The sequence below is a fragment of the Semicossyphus pulcher genome, unplaced genomic scaffold, assembly GCF_022749685.1.
Source record: "Semicossyphus pulcher isolate SPU_LCO1_2020_fin unplaced genomic scaffold, fSemPul1.0.p SCAF_9, whole genome shotgun sequence".
Classification (NCBI taxonomy): Eukaryota; Metazoa; Chordata; class Actinopteri; order Labriformes; family Labridae; genus Semicossyphus; species Semicossyphus pulcher.
In genome coordinates this window covers 6,366,688-6,387,322 of record NW_027211770.1, presented here as the reverse complement: position 1 = coordinate 6,387,322, position 20,635 = coordinate 6,366,688, and the positions used below count along the sequence as shown (strand labels likewise).

Sequence of the window (20,635 nt, the reverse complement as noted above, 5' to 3'; positions counted from 1 at the left end):
TGTCCTTCAGGTGTGGAACAAGTGGAGCTATTCTTTAAGTAGTTTCATTATACATTACTTACACATCATGAATGTTGCTGTAAAACCTGCTATTGAGTGCGCCGAGCTCAGAGCCTACCAAGATGAAGGGCTTGGCTATCTCAGCAGCTTGCAGAAGTCGGTGCAGATCATCCACCATCCTGGAAGACAAAAAAACACTCATCTGTCTCAGCACAAAACCAAAATGTGCTGTAAATTGGGCCATGAGGTTTGTTTATTCAGCTAGGCTGGACTTGGACTCCCAGCAGGAAGGATAATTACCACAGCCCGTCATTTATCTCATTCAAGTCCACAATAAAATTCCCTATAAGGACAATGAAGTGTATCATATTGTATAATAATAATCTCTTACCTGCCTGTTAACAGGTCTATTGAGAGCCCACTGGAGAGTCATGATTTAAAAGCAAGAATTACTTGGGAGCGGAAAAATAAGTGTTACAAAATCTATCCTTAAATTAAAAAAATAAGCAACTAATATAAAGCTAAGGTCGGAAGTGTTTTTAGTTTTCCATTTGATCTCTTTCCAAACAGCACATCAACTAAAATAGCAATGCTGAGACCAAATGACAGCATAAAGGAAGGCACTGGTGGCTCTTCTGTGTTGCAACCCGCAGGACAAACAGTCCCCGGCGAACTTATATCGTCAGAGAAAATTATCATTACATGAGATGCAGCAGCTCCTTTCTGAGAGCCATCTGCTGACCTGGGTTTGTTGGGCTGATAAATCAAACCTGAGGTGTCACACTGAAATGAAGAGTTTTCACAGGACTCCAAGGGTTAAGGTTAGGTAGTCATCACGCTCCTTGCAGTATTGAATTCTGTAAGATTGATTGCTTGCATCTCAAATGGGCGCCCGCCTGCTCTCTGGGCCAGATGCCAAGGTAAACTAGATTGCTGACCGTCGCTGAACCGAACCTTTCTCATCCCTTTGACAGATTTAGCACTAGACAAACGTATTACTGTGGTGTATTACAGAGAAGAAGGCACGAGGTGTCCATATACAAGCATCGGTTGGGAGTCTCAAACAGCCACAGTCACTAGACATATGTTGATAAACAGGCCTGCTCTTAACAAAATGTTATTGTAACATTTACCAGTATTCACAATCTGATAGATCTAGTGTTGAAATTATCAGTTACAACATAAAACTGCTGAAACGGTAAGTAAATCTACAGATAATAATAATAATAATAATAATCAACACCAGTTTACAATTTACAAACAAAAGCTCCAAACACTCTCTTCTTACAGCATCTCTAATTAGAATATTAGCTGCTACTTTTGGGAGTTGTATTTAATCATAATTGGTAAATCTTTGGGTTTAAACTACATCTTCTTAGTGTATATATTTATTATTAATATTATCAGTGCATTTTATTGTTATTTTGTCTTGCCTTTTTTTTTTATCCATCACTTGTTTTAACCTGTCCTTTAATTTGAGCTGTTGTAACAAGTGAATTTCCCCCAATGGGGGATCAATAAAGTCTATCATACCTTATCTTCTTCAATCTCAGAACACATGGGCTATTGTCTGATGACAATATAGCCTCTGGGAGAGACAGCAAACCTTTCAGGCATTCCGGTGTATCCAGCGGTTAGCAATAAAGGACTTCCAGCCAAGACTTCCTTTTCCGTGCGCTGCATTGTTTACAGTTGCTGTGTTCGAAATCGGATACTATATACTAAATACTACATTCTACATACTGCATACTGCGTTCGGCGGTAGTATGCAGTACAAAGCTGTTTAAATTTATTTTACAGTATGCAATGCCAGGTGCCAGTTTCTGGTTTTGGAAAGCAGAAGTAAACAATAGCCCGCCAATAGCAAAAAGCTGCTTCTTTAGCTATAGCGCCCCCCTTCAGGAATGCTGTTGCCGTCTGCCATTTCAACTCAATGACTGTATATATAGATGGACAACGTGTCTCCATCTGCTTTCCCATACGAAATTAATGCCAAAATAGCCCCTGTGATAGGCTCTGCCATCTTGCGATGGTGACGTCATATGGAGCCAGAGACTGCGCAGTAGAGATCGCCGAGTGAAGCGGCGGTAGCCACTTCCGCTAACCCAAACACACACTTGACTTACCGTCCTCCGGTCTGCTCACCTGGAACTGATTGGCTGCAGGAGCCGAATTTGTCAACAGAGCTGTCAATCATCATTTTGACAGCATCACATAACTAATTTAAAGTCGAGCTGAAACGGCATTTCGAGAGTATCTAGCTTCTGTATCGTGACGTATTTCCGAGTGAAACAGGACGTGCAGGCGGGACATATCGTTAGAGGGATTTGATTTGATCGTTGAGAAGTGGGCGTAGACAGACGTTCTCCACAGCGCAGTAGCTAGCTAACTGACTGAGAGTTCTTGGTGCTCTGCGGCTAAATGTTGCAGATTGATTGGTTAAATACGAAGAAATGGATTTTCTGTATTTTTTGGCCTATATTGTCAAATAGATGCACAATATAACCGGGGATGTGATCTAAAAGGATTAAAATGACTTTTTTCATTTCACCTCGACTTTAAAAGTAAACTTGTAAGAAAAATAAACACTTGGATGTAAATCAGCATGATAAGAACTAGCTATAATGACAGAAACAATGTTTGAGAAAAATGTATTGGACGTGTATTTTGATTTTATAGTTTGACTCATGCCCCACCTGTTAACATGTAGGAGGCGGGCTTTATGACCTATACTGCAGCCATTCAGCAGGGGGCGCCCCAAATGTTTTGGCTTCACTTTTATGGAGCTGTCATGTCGTCCATCTTTTTATACAGTCTATCGCTGTGTCCGAAACCGCATACTAACGTACTGCCTACCACATACTCAAACAGTACTGCATACTGCCTTTGTAGCATGTTTCAACTGCTGTAGTGACGTTCCAGTGCTTTGCATTGTGGGATACAGTAGGTGAGGCAGACTGGTCTGATGCATACTGGAGATTTTTTCCGAATCAGTACAACATCCGGGTATTTTTGGTATATTGTAAATTTTGCTTTTGTTTGCATACTGCATACATACTACATTTTGGCCAAATCAGTACGTACTGCTAGTATAGTATGACATTTCGAACACAGCCAGTCTTTCCTGCATACACCAAAGCCTGCTGCTACGTGATTGGTGAAAACTACTCTTACTTCAAACGTACTACAAATGGAAATCAGAACACTTCCCATACTAAAATCCAGTCCAGTGCCTACAGATTCTTCATCAGAGCACAGAGTGAACTGACGCGGATCTGCAGCATCTGTGTGTGACCTGCCTGTAAACTGTAAACAAGCACACGACGCTGCTGCTATCCCTAATAATGTCGGCGGGGTGATCAGGCTTGCTTTTAAGGAGGCTTTTAGTTACGCACCTCGTCCCGGTGCTCATTAACGCTGTCGCCACAGATACGAGCTGGTAACGGAGCGGACGTGCCACGGAGTGTTTGTTTACTTTAGTGGAGCTGCAGCTCTCACAAGGGAAAAGGTCGTGTGTGCCGACACGATGTGGGATACAGCAAATTTGTTTTCAAAAGTTACCGTCAACGGGCTGATCGCGCTGATTAAACTTACATATGAACATCGTTAGAAATGGTAGATGACATAACGTACAGGTAACGCAACTGCAGCCCACAAGTCTATTTGTAGCCTTCTTATTTCTTATAAAGAAACGTGTCCTTCCAGCTGTGCTCTCTCTACTATCTATCTTAAAATGGTTTTGTCATAAATGACGGTGAACACAAGTCTAGGTGATTTCTGAATATGTGAGTGGGATGTTTTAAAACTGCAGGGCCTTCTGTCCCACTTATCTGTTATTTCTCATCTGCTCTATTTAAGTGATTTCTTGATTCAACAGGTCTGGCAGTAATCAGGCCTGGTGTGGCCGGTGAAATTGAACTCAGATTTCCCAAAAATGTGGTTAATCAGAATTCATTTGTGATTTAACGCGGGGCGGGCAATTACTTTTTCACATAGGGCCAGGTAGGTTTGGTAACTTTTTTCCCTTAATATAAGAAATCATCATTTAAAAGCTGCATTTTGTATTTACTCTGGTTATCTTTGTCTAATATTAAAATTTGTTGGATGATCTGAAGCATTTATGTGACAAATGTGCAAAAATATAAGAAATCAGGAAGGGACCAAATACCTTTTCACAGCACTCTATATAGTGTATATTACATAATAGAAGCCTCTGTTAATGATGACAAGGAATATGACTTGCACTCACTCTTATAGCAGAGTCACATATGTATTTTCCTTCTAACGCTTCTGTGTTCACAGCATTAACAAAAGGCCTGTGTCACAGGCACAGAAATATGCTTTAGGTTGATTTTATCTGCAAACTATTACGGGACCGAAAGACTTCTCCACCATGCTGCTGTAAAATTGGCCTCCATTGTATTCAAAACTTTCACAAAACATTTTTTACAAACCCAGAAATAACAGATAAGTGGGACAGAAGGCCCTGCAGTTTTAAAACATCCCACTCACATATTCAGAAATCACCTAGACTTATGTTCACCGTCATTTATGACAAAACCATTTTAAGTTAATCTTGAAGGTAATAGGGATCTGGTTTGGTGAGTCCACACAACACAATAAACTGAGGTGCCAATTTACATACAACCCACCTCATGTACAATGAACATCTTCAGACATATAAGTAATTTAAGTAATAGTTATAACAATAAATAATTAAAACATCACTCCCACGGGGAAGCTATACTACAACCACCAATAGTGAATACCATTGTATACCCTTACAGTGTGTCACACAGACAGGGATAATAGCAGTGCATTCATTATTTAATAGTTAAGGGCCTGGACAGCTTCTGGTAGGTTCTGTTGCAGAACCAAACTGTCCTGATTCTGATACTTTTCTGTCTTACAGTCTCTCTTAAAATAGTCTTAGCCCACATTTTATATCTCCAAAGCACTCAAAATGATTGCCAACTAGCATACTAACCGTCCGGTTGTTGACATCCCCCAGATTTTCTCAGTTCCAGTAGTTTCATTGTGCATCAGCCGCCTGCTAAAGCCCAGTCCCATCCTGTCATAGGCACAGACCTGAGCCATGTGACAAAACAGGGACAACACAGATTTTAAGGGATTTCTAAATAAAACCCTTTATACACACACTAGATGCTTTCAATTAGGATTAAGCCCTGCCCTACCCTATTTGTTGTTGTCATAGCTTATGTAATTTACTTGGTCAGATGTGTCTCGGCCTTTCCCCCAACAAGCTAGTGACCTCAATTGGGTCAAATTTCAGACAAACAACATGAGGCAGGCTGTCAGCCCCGACTTTCTGCTGCACTGGGTCCTTGTTGAGCAGAGACGATGTGGCAGAACCACTGCAAGGACTGTCCCTAAATGCCCCTAACAACAAACAGTATGGCTGCATTAGTAGAGACTGGTTCAAAAGAAGGTTTACATCAGTAGATTTCTTTGGTCAAAGGCAAAACAAAGCTGTTTTTTTAAACTTGCCCTCATTGTATCTTTTTTACAGTTCTATTAAGTTGTTTTAACATATATGTTTAAACAATCTATAATATTTTAATGTACAGTCAGGCAATAGCATTCACAGTATTTGTGTCATTTCCTCACCTTTGTAAGTGTGGCCACACTTTCCTGGACATGCAACCAAACATCTGAGGACATGCCTGTTGGTGCATCCAGTACAACTAAAGAAAAACAAAGTGTTTATAGTGGTGGGCCAAGTTAACAAACATAGACGTTAAGCCATGTTTCTGAAAATGTTGGTCATTTTCAAAAGTAAATTCTGTTAAATAGCCTACAGTATTTGTAGGATTTATTACCAACTGGTTTTCCTTTTCCTTTACACAAAAGATGCATCTTTTGACCTAAACCAATATCAACAATCTGCCCATCTGGATGTAAGAGAGAAAAAATAGAAAGAGCAATTGAGCTTCACAGACTTGTATAACTGACGGATGTCTTATTAACAAATGTTAAATGTGCATGTTATGCATGTCAATATAAAATTGAATTGAAAGCAACAACAACGTTGAATGTCTTAGCTAACAGAAACCTTTAGGCAAGAGCATCTGTCCTTCTCTCTGTAGTGATGCATAGTTGAGGAACGGAGGGATGATGATGATTAAAATTAAAAACTTAGCTATGTTCAGGAGCACAGAGCTGTTGGACAGTCTGCCTTCAGACTCAGCTTGTCTGTGCAGGCTTTGATCTGGATCCTAGTAGAGAACAAAGAGTAGAGAACAAAATACAATGACCTCATGTGTTTTCTTGACTTCAGCATCTCAGAACAGTAAAAGTTATTTTACTCTCCATATCTCCATATACAGTAACCTTAACCTAAAATGTTTGTTTTTACATTATAATTCTGATACCACTGTAGCTTTTTCAGAGCTAATTCCATACCCAATAATAACAATAACAATAATAATCGATTGTTAACAAGTATTTAAAAGTTAATTTAGGGCATCAGGTTTTTAGTGGAAGGTTTGTCCCTCTCCCAAGTGAATAGCTGACAAATATGATATTACTGTTCTGAATACACGCCCAATTTAAGAGCCGTTGCTAATGCTTTGTTATGAAAATAATTATGAATCACGTGAGAATAAGTAAGTTGTAAATCGACAAAGAGCTCTTAAAATCATTGTTTTTAAACAGAATTTGGCTCATCTCTTCGCAAAATTAAGGGACACTACAGGATACTGTGTCGTGCTCCACTTAACGTTAGTTTTGTATGATCGATATAAGAGCAGGAAAACGTCAGTAGCAGACATACTTGGATGCCCGCATTTGACTTACACGAACATAGACTGACGTATTGGGTAATGTTAGCAAACAGAGATGTGCTATCGCCATAAACTGTGTAGAAAACGTCGTCACGTGAACAATAATACTACCTAGCTATCGTTACTGGCGCAATACCTTTCTGTCAGACTTAAGAGGTTCTTTGGTCGATGCTTGAGCTTCGGTTTTTGAACGCATTTTGAAAATAAGTGTTGTAAAAACACATGCATGAACCCTAGCGTCACACAATGAATTAAATTGTTGCAACTTCCTGGTGGAGGTACGGAAGCCGAGAGGAGACAAAAATAGTTCCATGCGCGTTGTTAGTATTATACCCACCCACTATTTCATGATATCTTCTGTTGTACTTTGCCATTTATTTTTTCCTTTTTAATTATTTATGATTTAGAATATGTGTCACTCGGCTTTTAATATGATTTCCAGAGTCACATTTTTATTTTACTTTTACAGCTGAGTGTTTCAATAATGTCAACTACTGATATTTTATTAAATATTTTAAGTTATGTCAATTTTGCCAAAACAAATACATTTTTTTAAACATGCATTATGTCAATATACAAAATATCCCTGTATGTTTGTACATACTGCAGCAGCTCTTAAATAGTATGTACTTTATTTACAGTACATTTGGAACATATTTCGTTGTCATAAAAGTGTGCCTTCAACTTTGTTCCCATTGCTTATATGCCTGTAGCAGTATGCCAGGCATTCTGTCTAGCTCTCTTACTTGATCAATTTAGAATCAGAATCAGAATCAGCTTTATTGGCCAGGTATGTACACATACAAGGAATTTGAATCCGGTTTAACTTTGCTCTCTTTGTAGACTAAAACATTAAATACTAAAAAATAAATATGTTCAAGCCTACAATTAACATTAAATATTAACCTAGTATCTACAAGCCTGTGAAAGACAATAGTGCAAATATGAGGAGTGCAACGATGCTGAAATATATAATATGATTTAGAAAAAAATATGTAATTATGTAACAGGGTTTTGTACTTTCCCTATATAATGTTACACATTCAAGTGGGTATTTTATTCACATAAAATACATTTAAGCAAGTATTTTATTCACATTTATTTATGGAGACTTGAGATAATAATAGCCAAGTGGTTTAACAAAATATTGGTACCTGTCGTCAAAGGGATTAGGAGACATGTTTTTTCTCATCGAGAGTCCAGCAGCTGCAAAGACACATTTTTATGCTTTTATAATCACCAAAGCGAGAACAATGCGAAACTACCCTGACTATTTATCTAGTAAATAGTGTCTAGACAAAGCAAAGCCTCAACAATAAACCCTAGATAGCAGTTAACTGGTGCCTTGAGTAATTATAAAGGCTGGCTGGACCGAAATGATGAATGTCAGGTATTGACTTACTGTTAGTCAGACTGCGGTGTTGTTTATGTTGCAGGGTATCCAGGGTTGCTTAAACCAAATAATGCAAGGGCCTTCTTAGCCTCTTGCATCTGTTCCAGCTCCACATGATTAGGATAGAGAGAAGGATGGTCCAATCAGACAACTGTAGGTTCACTCTACCGTTAGTGAATACCATTTAAACAGCCGTCTCTCAGCCCTTGACTTCCATGTCGTCGTCAGTCTGAAGAGAGGTGAACAAAACACTAGGGTATTTTGGTAATGGCTCCTGCCCACCTGAACGCCCTTATCCAGGTCTACACTCTCTCCCGCCCACTACGCTCTGCCAATGAAAGGCGCCTGGTACTCTCATCACAACAGGGCTCTAAGTCGCTAACTAGACTCTTCTCCTCTGTAGTACCCCGGTGGTGGAATGAGTTACCAAACTCCATTTGGTCCGCAAAGTCCTTTTCTGCCTTTAAGAAGAAGCTAAAGACCCAGCTCTTTATGAACACCTCTGACCTTAATGATATTGATGCTATTGATGATGATAACATTGAGGATGTTGTTGATGTTGATTAGGTTTTTCATGATGGTGATGATGTGACTATATTGACCTTGATGTTGTTGATGATTAACAAAAAAAAAACGCCCTGTGCACTGTCTGACGGCACCAGTGTCCGGTAGCACTTGAAGCTGTTTGTTGGCACTTACTGACCTCGTTCCCTCCTGTCTTGATCATTGCTTGTGTTGTATTAACTCTCAGATGTACATTGTTTGGACGAAAGCGTCTGCTAAATGAAATTGTAACATTGTAACATTGTCTGCCTCATTATTGATATCAAAGTCAACTAATTCCATCAAAGATTTAAAAATAATAATATGGTTTATGATGATTAAAGGAACATACGTCTGATTATGCTTGGTGTCCTTGACTTCCAGACAAAGGTTTGTATTTGTAGTTTGCCCCTTGGATACAATTTCCCTCTATTTTCTTGTAGGATAGTAAAAAATCCATAATACTTTAACAATATCCCTTTTGGGATTACTATTTACTGTGACCTTCATATACTCAGTAGTCTAATTTAAAACGGTGTCATCTAGTTATTGTTGCTATAATATTCCATACATGTATAATACTGAGGACTTCTGTAAGTACATTAAGTCTTTCACTGGGGATCAACATGAAGCCCCATTAAAAAAGAATGTTCTTAACAGTGCTTTGTACATTGCTATGCTATTTAGATATTGCTCATAAACAACACCTGCCCTTAAGCCACATGTAACATCTACACTCCTCCACTGCATGATGATGAGCCATTCCTTCAGTGCCAGGTCACCTTGACACCATCTTTGTGCCATATCTGGAGGCAGGAGCCATTTTCAAAGTGTTGCTTCTTCCCCCTCGGCCCTGACATTCAGAGTCTCACACAATGCATTTAATATGTAGTTTCAGTGAACTTTTCTATTATAATAATTATAGGATATGGCACAAAATAAATCTGGGGTGCAGAGCACAGTCCAAGTGCAAATAATAACCTATTATTTTGACATTTCTCACATACCTGAGCCCCCACATTGTCTCTGTCCAGTTTTAGCTTCTTCCTAAGCAGGCTACTCACTTTAGTTCTATGCTGATCTCAAACCCTGAAAATTGATTACTTCAAAAAATCACATTACACTAAAGAATTGACATACACAACAGAGACTTACTACAGGCCTTTCACAAGCATGAAAAACTTTTGTGGGGAAAAAAGGGAAAAAATTAAAAAACTCTTTTTATCATGTCTGACAACTGGCCATCACATCATTTTCACAAATGAACATATAGCTTAAAGAAGCTGGTGTGGCAGTGTCTTCAAACTCATTTCCGTCAGACTCACTCAGATGAGAAATTTACTGGCTCTCAAATAGTTGCAAGCCAAATGAATAAAGTCTGTTTACTGTTTATTGGTGTGAGAAAACACATACACACACCCTAAATGATATTGCTGCAATGCTGTTCTTTTATTTATTTTATTTCTGGTGAATTCTCTGCCCCATAAAAAAAGCTACTGTCTTTTTGTTAAGTGAAGAATATGTAATAAGGGCTATTTCTGTTTGACGTGTGATTCAGTGTAAAAAGATAAACAAAGGCTATTTGTATACCAAGCTATGTAGCAAACAAAGCAAGTTAGCTAGCTATTTCTCAGGATATGCACTGTCTCCTTCATTTATTTATGAGTAAGCTTTGGGTTGTTCTGGAGGGTAAGCATCAGGCATCAGTCTTCCGCACTCAGTCTTAAGACTCCATGAGCTGTCATCGATTTTACCCCCTCGCTGTTAAAGTGCACTATCAATCAATACAGTAACAAGTCTTCATTTATACTTGAGAAATGCAGTTTCCAACTCAGTGGGCACAAAGTCCTGGTGTTGTAAATGTGGTTGTGCAAGAGGCACTGGTATGCTTTTGGCCTTGGGCCCCCAACAACTGTCACATACCTGTGCATCACGATCACGACACAACTACAAAAAATATACATCTTAAATGCAAGCACAACAGTGGATGGCAACATTTCAAAATACATGTTTTTTAAGTGTTCCTACAGGATCCCACACTGAACCATACCATATCTATATTGTGCGTTCTTCTGTACCTACAATGACAACACCCTGAAGAGAAAAACAATTTGTTAACTGTATTTAAATCAATGAGGTTATACCATCAGATGTTATTGTATATAGTAATGTAATATACTTTTTTCACAAAGCTTTTCTGAAGCTGATAATGTGCCAGTTGGCTGTCTGGATATTCTGTAATATAGCTGGTAATTTATTACACAGATAATGTAGTCATAGTGCTGAGTAACTGGTACACATAAATTAACAAAAACAAAGTTTAGAGACCCCTATATGCTATGTTATTTTTAATGGTAAAATACTTAAATAGTATTCTGTTGTGATGTATGGTGTGTTCATGGGGCAAGTGTGTAACAGTAACTACAGATGGCAATTATTTCTATTATAATCAAAAGAGACTTACTGATTGGCTATAGTGTCATTACTGACTATGACACTATAGTCAATCATTAAACATTAAGTCCCAAAGGAAGTTTCAAGAAAATCTCTCTTGATTGGAAAAAATGCCATATGAAGATGATCTGATAAACTGTATAAATATCGTGAGTTTAACTATTTAACCTGGATAATGCATACATTTAAATAATAATGAATAATAAATCATAGGGCATAAAGTTCCAACATCTAATGCGATCTAATGTTCACGTCATACAGGAAATTTCACATTGAAACTATTTCGTTTTATAAAGAATATGAGTGTTTAAATATCCAAGCCTTGTGCCTTTCTGCTTAAATTGCCCAGTCCTACGGTAATGTGCCATTTGGGAAAATTGGACTTTTATTTTGTAGATTATGTTTACTTTACACTTCCCATATTGGCATAAACATGCTAGTTTGATAGCTTTTTCTCTATATTTATCTTAACGATGAATAAGTGAGAGACAACAGTAGGGGTGTGAAACCTCTGACCATAATAAGGGAACATTTCTACAGAGACAGAAAAAAGATTGAAATTGAATGAAAGTATTGATTGCATTTCTACACTCTGCTATTTCACTATAGTTCTATTGGCTTTGTCCTCATTCATTTCTAACCTTCACTGCACAACAAATACTGTTTAATTCTCACTACCTTAGAGTATCCCCGGATAACAGCTCTCTATTGCTCTCTTCTCCCGACTCTCCCCCCTCGACTCGCCGACGAGCCTGCTTGGTATGGTCCGCTCCTCCCCTCTTCTACGTCTCAGCGATGGTAGCTAGTTTCTATTGGGAGAAGGTCAAATGACTCCGCATGTCTGCTTCTGTGTACGCTCCCGTGATGGTTCACGCCTGATGAAGAAGCACTTTTAATACAAAATCATATGTCCGAATAGGCTTTTGGCGAACAACTGAAGCGGCTTTTGGCATTGTGTCCCTGTGAAAGTAAGTACCAATGTGCAGCGACGTGTTTATCATTTCCGAAACGATTAACCCGGTTTATATTTTGATATTGCCGGATTAGTCGTTGCCTTATAAAGGTTTAATGTTTGTAAAGTGTTGTGTTTCAGTGCAGCTGGTGCTGCTCGGGAACCCGGATGGTAAAATGCCTTTTAAGATGCTGATTCTTAAGATGCTTTCAGACAGCGCAGGTGCAATTCAGGTGAAGGGTCGCTGTAGTTCTACCTTAACTGGCCATTGCGTGACATTTATGCCGTTCAATTGTAATTATCGAGATAGCGAACTATGCATTTACCCTTAAGCATTACTTGTAGCATGCTTGTCAACCAATTTCGCTTCAAACGCGATCTGGGACTCCCTGCAGGAATATTAGGCTATAGGACACTTGGAGGTACTAGAGGATAATTAAGACAGACATGATCGCAATGACGTCGCTTAAGACTTGTCACTTAATAACATAGAAGTAAAAGAAACGTTTAAAAAAATACAATATAATACCAATGATTAATACAAGCCTGGATAAACTCAGCAACTCATAATTGTTAATGTTCAGTGTCCTTATAGCGACCTGATAAGGATGTTAACCATCTACATTGAGCATTTACGCTACCCTAAATGGCATCTGAGGTGAGTGTTATTGTGGGGGAGTGGAAAGTTCATTCCTCAGCAACTAGAAGGCTCTGAGGATCAGAGACTTATTAAAGTGAGTCATCAGAATCGCCCCAAAACTCCCCCTGCATAGAGCTTAGCCTATTACACCATTTCCTGATGCAATGATGTATAGCCCCTTAAGGTGCACAATGATCTGCCTCCAGGGAGAGATGGGTGGGCTCCTTTATCTTTTATTATAGGCTACATCTTCATTAAACATATTAGTCCTGAGCAGGATCAGCATTTTAAGTTACTGTATCACTGTCTAGGGACACACTGTCCTTTGCTAATGCACGCTGTAGTTTGTTCAAGGTCGGTGAGATGTTCAAGGTCGATTTATAACACAAAACATGCAGGAGTGAAGGAGCTGATGAGCATTACATGCAGCTGAAAAACTGACCCAATATGACTCTTTTGTTCTGTGATGACAATGGCTTGTGTTGTTTTACATGGTCTCAACTGTCCAGAAAAAACAACTGCCATTATAAGTTATTTAATCTCCAAAGTGTTTTCTCAGCAGCACAAAAAAAATAATTTTTTTCAGTGAAGTAATTTTTCCATAGCTCCGGATAACATATTCAATTTGCTTGTTTGTCCAAATGACAGCAGAGACCCAAATGTATTTATTGCACTATTAGATATTTTAAAGAAGATCAAAACAATTTTACCTTGAAGAAGCTGGAAGTTGGGCATTATTGGCATTTTTGCTCAAAAATGACTTGCCAATTACCTGATTGTTAGTCAGTCAAAATAATGATCTCACTGTAGCTTAAGTACCTATTTGTTTAAGCTCTGACACCAATATTTAGGTTACAGGTAAAAGACTCTTACTTGAATGTAAAATGCTCTGAACTAGGGCTGCACAATATATTGTTTAACAATCGCAATTGCAATGTGTGCATGTGCAATACTTACATCGCAGGAAGTGCGATACCGAAGTAAATTAAGTGAAACACGTCAAGCTGCTACTTTATTGTTGCTGTGTAAAACGAAAACTTGCCAGTATCTAATTTTCCATCCCTTATCTACAATAGAAGTTAGTATGGTTTCACATTGGTGCAGCTCTTCACCAGAGCAGAGTCTGTGGGTCACCTGCCTGTAATCTGTAAACAAACACGCAACGATGCTGCTGTCACAGATCTTGTCGTCAAAATGATCGAGGCAGATGCTCCGTTATGTGAGGTGGCTTAGAAGTAAGTGTATTCCCGTTACACGTAGCAGCATGCTTTAGCTTTAGCGCCATGCATTAGTGGCTACACCTGCAGCGCACACACAGCATGAGGTTTGTTTGTGCCGACAAGAAGTAGGAGACGTGAGCCTTTTTTTTTTAAAGTTACTGTCATGGGGCTGATCCCGCGCAGCCCAATACTGTGCAGACCTACTCTAAACCTATGTTATGAAATAAAAGTTCTCTTGTTGAGAACAAGTCATGTTAGAAAACAAGGGCCATCATCTCTGTCACTACTATACTGGATGGCACCTAGAAACACACACACACACACACACACACACTTTGAATGATGACTCTCATGATCAAATTATGCATGGTCCTGCAGGATTGATTAATCCCTCACCCTGGAAGCATCAGTGAGTGCTTGCTGTTACCAATTGATTTCTGCATTGAGATTTAGGTCAATGAAACTGAATTATATTAACTTAGTAGACATTTATATATTCATGCTATTTTAATTTTAATTAAAAGACTATTAATAAAAACTGATTTTGAGTTCATCAAACCGTGCTTTCATGCTCTGGATGCTTTGTTTTCACACTGACAGGCTGGTGCTGTGAGGGAAGTAGTGAAAGTGTGATGTTTATCAAGATGGCCGCCACAAAATTTAGAATCTCAAATAATTTTTCGTGAAAGGCTTGCCATGTCTTGATAGCTGCAACAATCTATCCAACTTCATTAATAAAGCTCCTGTGAGGAACTTTTGGTTTGTGGTGATTTTGGTGCCCCCTGTGGACAAAGCCGTACCTCTTATCTCTTTGCTGATTTTGTCCTGTGCATGCTTGAAGCTGCAGTAGGTAAGATGGAGAAAGAGAGTGGACTTTGCTTAAGAATTTGAAAGATTACAACCTCCAGGTCCCTCCCCCTCTCTCTCCGTTGCATCTCCTGCCTCCAAAACCCTTCCCGCAGAGGAGGCTGTCATGCGTGCGCAAGCTAGTAACCACGGCAACTGACAAAGCTAGGTATACAATATGGCGAAGACACCGGTAAAAACGTGAAATGACAACAACCGCAGCCGTTGTTTTACACCACCAACACTATTGTAGCAGATACACATCAAACCAGTGGAAATCAGTGTTTTTGCTGTGAATGGTAATCTACAGCTAATTCTATCTGGCAAAACCACCAGCACTTAGTTTGCTAACAGAGACTGTGGAAAAAACAACAGAGCCAACTAAGCATTAACACACTGATGTTGAGAACATTTAGCCGTGAGAGCACAGGCACACAGAACTATCAGGAGAAAGTTCAAAACGGTAACACTGCCTGGGCACTTCTCAAACATATTTTCAGCCACTCCACCATGAGCAGCAGCGTTGGGAACAAGCTAACGTTAGCCCGACTGCAACACCAGCGTAACACAGCGTCACAGTAACCGCAGACATCTTAGCAATGTGAAACAAATACAGCAGAAATTAAGCTGGGGTAATCACCTGTTGAGCAGTCTGACTCAACTGTCTAACTCGACATCGCTTTTTAATCCTTTCAGGTCCTGTAGTTCTTTCCACCTCAGAAATGCTGCCCGGATGTTTGCTCTCGTTTTGTTTCCGTCTCGGTCCAACTCTTTCTCTTTAGAGCGGGGCGGCTGTGGCTCAGTGGTAGAGTCGGTCGTCTTTCAATCCGAAGGTTGGAGGCTAGATCCCCTGCTCCCTCAGGCTACATGTCAAAGTGTCCTTGGGCAAGACACTGAACCCCAAATTGCTCCCGGTGGCATAGCCAACCATATACGTTAGCTTGCTTTTCCTAATTTTTCTTCTTCGGTTTAACAGTCTTAGTAGTGTAAGCCGTAGTTGGCAATGAAGGGATGGGCAGTTTTTCATTCCCACTGGTTGTTTTTAAGCCTTTGTGGACACAAACCGGCTGACGCTGCGCACACTGAAGAAATTGAACCTGACTGTGTGAGCATGCACGGAGTGGTGCTGCGGAGCGTGTGATTGACAGCAGCCTGAGAGACTGCTAGGCTCTGATTGGTTGTTGTTTTTCGGGAGCAGTAGATTCTTACAAATGCCATTAGGAGCAGTAGGAGGAGCCAGAGGAACATGATTTTTTCACAGATTATCTCTCTCATGTACTACTGCATGTTTAAAGTGACAGTAGGAGCAAATGTGAGAAAAAGTTAGTTTCAATAATGTTACCTACTGAAGTGGTGGTTTTTAACAATCAACAAACTCTCATCCTGCTTTCTTTAACAGTCATATGTATCACTCACTTTAAATTTTTGCCCTGGAAAATGTAAACAAAGGCAGCGTGCAGTTCATCGCTTCGCCTGACACCTACCCCCCACCAGCAGTTTCTGGCATTAAAAATAACTACATAGAAATAATCAATGTTGTCGCTGATGGCTTTTGTAGGTCATATAGAGTCATCAGAATTATTTTCAGTCTGTTTCATAACCAGTGAAAAACTCCTTGCAGGGCCTTTAATGTACTCTCTCTCACACACGCACGCACGCACGCACACACACACACACACACACACACACACACACACACACACACACACACACACACGGTTCTTAGGTAGAGGCGGGAGGACATTAGTGCAACCCTAAGGAGAACAGACAACCATTGAATTACTGATATCCCATTTGACTGTTGCCGGCCAGAGTGTGAAATGTCTTAGTGAAAAAGTGGTTTGAGTGTTAAGCAGCTGTTTTTCTGCTTCGATGAGGTGTTTTTTGATGACAATATAGTACAAACATCTTTAACATTGAGCTTGTACATTTGAATTCAAAAATATGAAGACAAATTAGGTGTTCTGTATAACCCTGAGCAGCTCTGGGCAGATTTACAACTGACTGAGAATAACACACCCTCCAAGTTTGGCTCGCTATACAATAATCTTAAATAAGAAAGAGGCTTTTGTGATCAACCAAAATCACCTTCCCTCTGATCATGGCAAAACAGTTTTGACTCTGTTAACTAAGTTGTTTAGTTGTCACAACCTTTTAGTTGCTATTTTACATGCTAAAGTGAGCTAAGTAAGTTAATATATTACACTTTATCTACTCGTTTAGTGAAAACAGAATATGCAGTATGCTAAAGGTGAGGTCATCAAGTGACTTGTTCCCTGCTTCAATATTTTTTGGATTATACATTTAAAAATAAAAAATCACATCATTTATTAAAACAGTTTTCAATTCATTTTCTGTCAATAGAATATTTGAGTTATAATGAGTTACCTGAAGTAAATGTTGTAAATAAATGTCGCTCAATATTGACAAGCAGCCGCATGTGCATTTTAATTCAGTCTGGGAGCGATAAAATTGCTAGATGAAAGGATTTATTTCGCTTTTACTTTTCCACAAGAAAGCAATTAAATAATGACAAGTGCAGTGACAGTGATTTGTTGCCATGTGTGGTAAATGTGTTTCCAGGAATCCAGGGGAAGATCATTTAAAGGCTTCCAAGAAATTCATTTTTTCATTATCTTCCTCTATGGATCCATGTCGGATAGAGACATTCTTTTCCAGACATGCACCAGAATTTCCTGACAGAACAATATACTTTCATGCTGCAATGCCAACTTGCTAGAAATATGTTTACATGGAGGAGTGTTAGTCTGGAGCAGTTGAGAAATAGCAGTTCTCCTTGATTATTTTACTTTGTATCTAAGAAAGATGTTAACATGCAGCCAGACTACAGACTGTTAAAAGCCCCCTACAGCCCTCCCTCATTTTAGTGTAGATGCCCTGAACAATGTTTTGTTTTCTCAACCCTCTCTTTGTGATTTTCATTTTTTGGTCTGGCTTATCCCGCTGTCTAATGATGATAATCTCTAAATAGACTTAAAAGAGAAAAGCATTCTCAGCAGTGCTCTTTTAAACAGAACAGTGGAGGACCAACCGAGGCAGTTGTATGATGTAGCTTACATGGCAGTGGGTCTCGTTTGGTCTGGGTCAGTAATAGCTTTACCTACATACAGTAAACAACGCCTTGGGACACGTTGGAGGATTACTGAGGATTTGCCATGCTAAGCCACAGGAACCCAGCCCAGTGACCCCCTCATGTCTCCTCCCTTGAGCACAGCAACAAGCAACCTTATTCTTCTGTCTTTTCCTAGTCCCCTGGGCCCATGACGCATCAGAGGCTGGCCACGTGACCCAAATCACTGATTATATAGCTAGGATAAAGAGTGCCAGAGGCCGTCTATGGATCTTGATGTTGCATCAAATGATTTGTTTGCCTCAAAAAAATTGTTAGAGAGTGCTGAACCTGTGCTAAATTCCTGTGATTTTCCTTTTCACCTCTGGTAAGGCAGACATTTTCTGAAAAATATTACTTTAACTTACTTACAAAACTTAAATTAAGGGCATGTTTTGACTCCGTAATTCTCCGCATTAGCCTGCTGCTTCAAATAAAGGGATCCGCTTTGCCAACTTGCCAACATTCTCACTAGATTTCGTGTCTTATCAGACCTGCTTAGTGGGTTTATTTTTAAAAGATACTAGTAACAAATTAGTCAGACCATCAGGGGAATAAGCAAGAAATATTTTCCAATAATTTTCTGTTATTCATTTCCATGCAAGCTGCACAGTCCACAGCTCCTCTGGGTGGAGTGACCAGATGTATTGTAATGTATTTTCAGCGGTCCCAAATGACAAACAGTTGCCCCAAAAAATAACGTTTTGCTGACTCATATCCCAATAGAAAAAGTAATTATTTTTGCTTGCCTGTGAAACCTTCTGACGTTGCCCATAGCCAGGCACTGTGGTTTTTAGCTACTTTCAATGGAAAAGAGTCGACAACTCTAGGAGTGATAACAAGATGACATGCATCACAAAGCCCATGCCACGTAACTTGATAGGAAGAAGGTAAAATCTGATTTAGCCCTTTCACTTAAGTTGAGCAAACATTGCATTTGATTCCACTGTGGGCCGCTGCTTGAAAGCTAATTTAATCAAAGATCATTTAAGTGGATGGTGTAATTTTTGACTGACACTGCATAGACATCTGTCTCTGTCAGCCCAGAATCATACAGCAAAGTGACTCAGCACAGAGCACACCCCAAGCTGACTGTGTAGCCTTAACTCAAACTGACAGTGTTCTAGCTTCGGTACCTTGCCATGAGCTACTCTGTCGGAAAGATTTCCTCTTTTTTTTTTTAATGTTTTTTTTTTACACCCCATTGTCATCAGCATGTGCAGCCCCCATGACCATAGAAACCTCAAGAATAGCTAGAAATAGATCAACCAAGGAAGGCAAAGGCTTATTTTAAGCAAAATGAGAACTCTGAATAAGAGTCTTAGTAATTTTCTTGGCATGATGAACAATCACATGGGGCTGTGTAGTTGTTGGATGGAATGGTGTTATATATTGTACAAGCAAGCAAGGGAGGAGAGTTGATCCAAATGGTTCATGAATGACTGTTAAAAAAGCTCTCATGTCATCTAAGTAGTTCAGTTTTTCATTGACTTGTTTGGTGACTAAGATAGTTCGACATATTTTTTATGTGAGATAATATTGAGGAAAAATGTAATAAATTGTACAGAGAGGGAAATTTGTAGGATTCTACTACCTCTATACTGTATTTTTTAACAATCAAACATTAGTAAGGTGGAAACATTATTAATAGTTATCAATAGTTTTGATTTTTGTGTTATAACTGACTTTTTTGTTTTGGTTTGTTTTAAATGAATGTCTTTTTCTATTTAGGGAAAGGAAAAAACAATTATTTTGTACCATTTAAGGATGTCTGTTTTGTGTATTCAAGTCTAATATGAGGGCTGCAAGATAAATCATTTAACCATTGCAATTGTGATGTGCGCATGTGCTGTAGTTTGATGCTTTCAAAAGGAGTAATAACCATTGTTTCTTGTTTTCCATGACTGATCTACATCAAAAGTCCATCTGATATCAGATATCAGCCTGAACAGACTGAGTGTCTCACCCACATGTTAACTGTGAAAATGCACATGCTGCTGCTGCCGTCGCAGATAATGTCGGTGGGATGACTGAGGCAGGCTTTTAGTTGTGCATGGAGGCTTTTCAGTGTGTGTATTTCCGTTATCAGGTGTACCTCGCCCCAGTGCTGGTTAACACTCACACTTGCTTCATACAGGCTGGTAATGGAGCAGACATGCTGCAAAGTGTTTACTTTAGCCGCTCCGCCTACACACGTGGTGTGAGGTTGTGTGTGCCGACAGGTAGTAGGACAGCGAGCTTTCGTTTCCAAAAACTACCGTCGCTGAGCTGGTCACACTGCTAAAACATACCTTTGAGTACTATTAGAAATGGCAGATGACCTATCGTATAAGTAACCAACTACAGCCCACAAGTCAATTTGTATTTATTTTATAAAGATGTTGCTGCACCTGAACTCTCTCTACATTTTCATGCAGGTGTCAGAATCACTGAACCAAGAGTGGTAAAAGTAGGAGGAGTTTGTTTTGTTAAAGGACTTAGAAGTCCCAAATGATAAAAAGTATGACTGATAGTGTATATACAGTTGCAAGAAAAAGTATGTGAACCCTTTGGAATTACCTGGATTTCTGCATAAATTGTTCATAAAATGTTTTCTGATCTTCATCTAAGTCACAACAATAGACAAACACAGTCTGCTTAAACTAATACCACAC

The 20,635-nt window shown here is 39.3% G+C and overlaps 2 protein-coding genes across 3 annotated transcripts in view; one reads left to right on the top strand and one right to left on the bottom strand.

Moving 5' to 3' along the window:
* Positions 1 to 7,045, bottom strand: part of LOC138584076 (uncharacterized) — a 41,898-nt gene extending 34,853 nt beyond the window's left edge. The window contains exons 1-6 of the mRNA XM_069656209.1: positions 6,940 to 7,045; positions 6,074 to 6,236; positions 5,841 to 5,912; positions 5,629 to 5,705; positions 4,988 to 5,088; positions 63 to 179 (exon numbers count right to left, since the gene is read on the bottom strand). Of these exons, the coding sequence (XP_069512310.1) occupies positions 63 to 179; positions 4,988 to 5,088; positions 5,629 to 5,705; positions 5,841 to 5,912; positions 6,074 to 6,236; positions 6,940 to 6,999 (590 nt within the window). The 5' untranslated portion in view covers positions 7,000 to 7,045. The remainder of the gene's footprint in view (positions 1 to 62; positions 180 to 4,987; positions 5,089 to 5,628; positions 5,706 to 5,840; positions 5,913 to 6,073; positions 6,237 to 6,939) is intronic.
* Positions 7,046 to 12,054: 5,009 nt separating this feature from the next.
* oxr1a (oxidation resistance 1a) overlaps positions 12,055 to 20,635 on the top strand; it is a 179,707-nt gene continuing 171,126 nt past the window's right edge. The window contains exon 1 of one of the 2 annotated variants that reach the window (XM_069655581.1): positions 12,055 to 12,161. The gene's annotated coding sequence lies outside the window, so the exon portion shown is untranslated. The remainder of the gene's footprint in view (positions 12,162 to 20,635) is intronic. The other variant, XM_069655583.1, reaches the window with a different exon arrangement.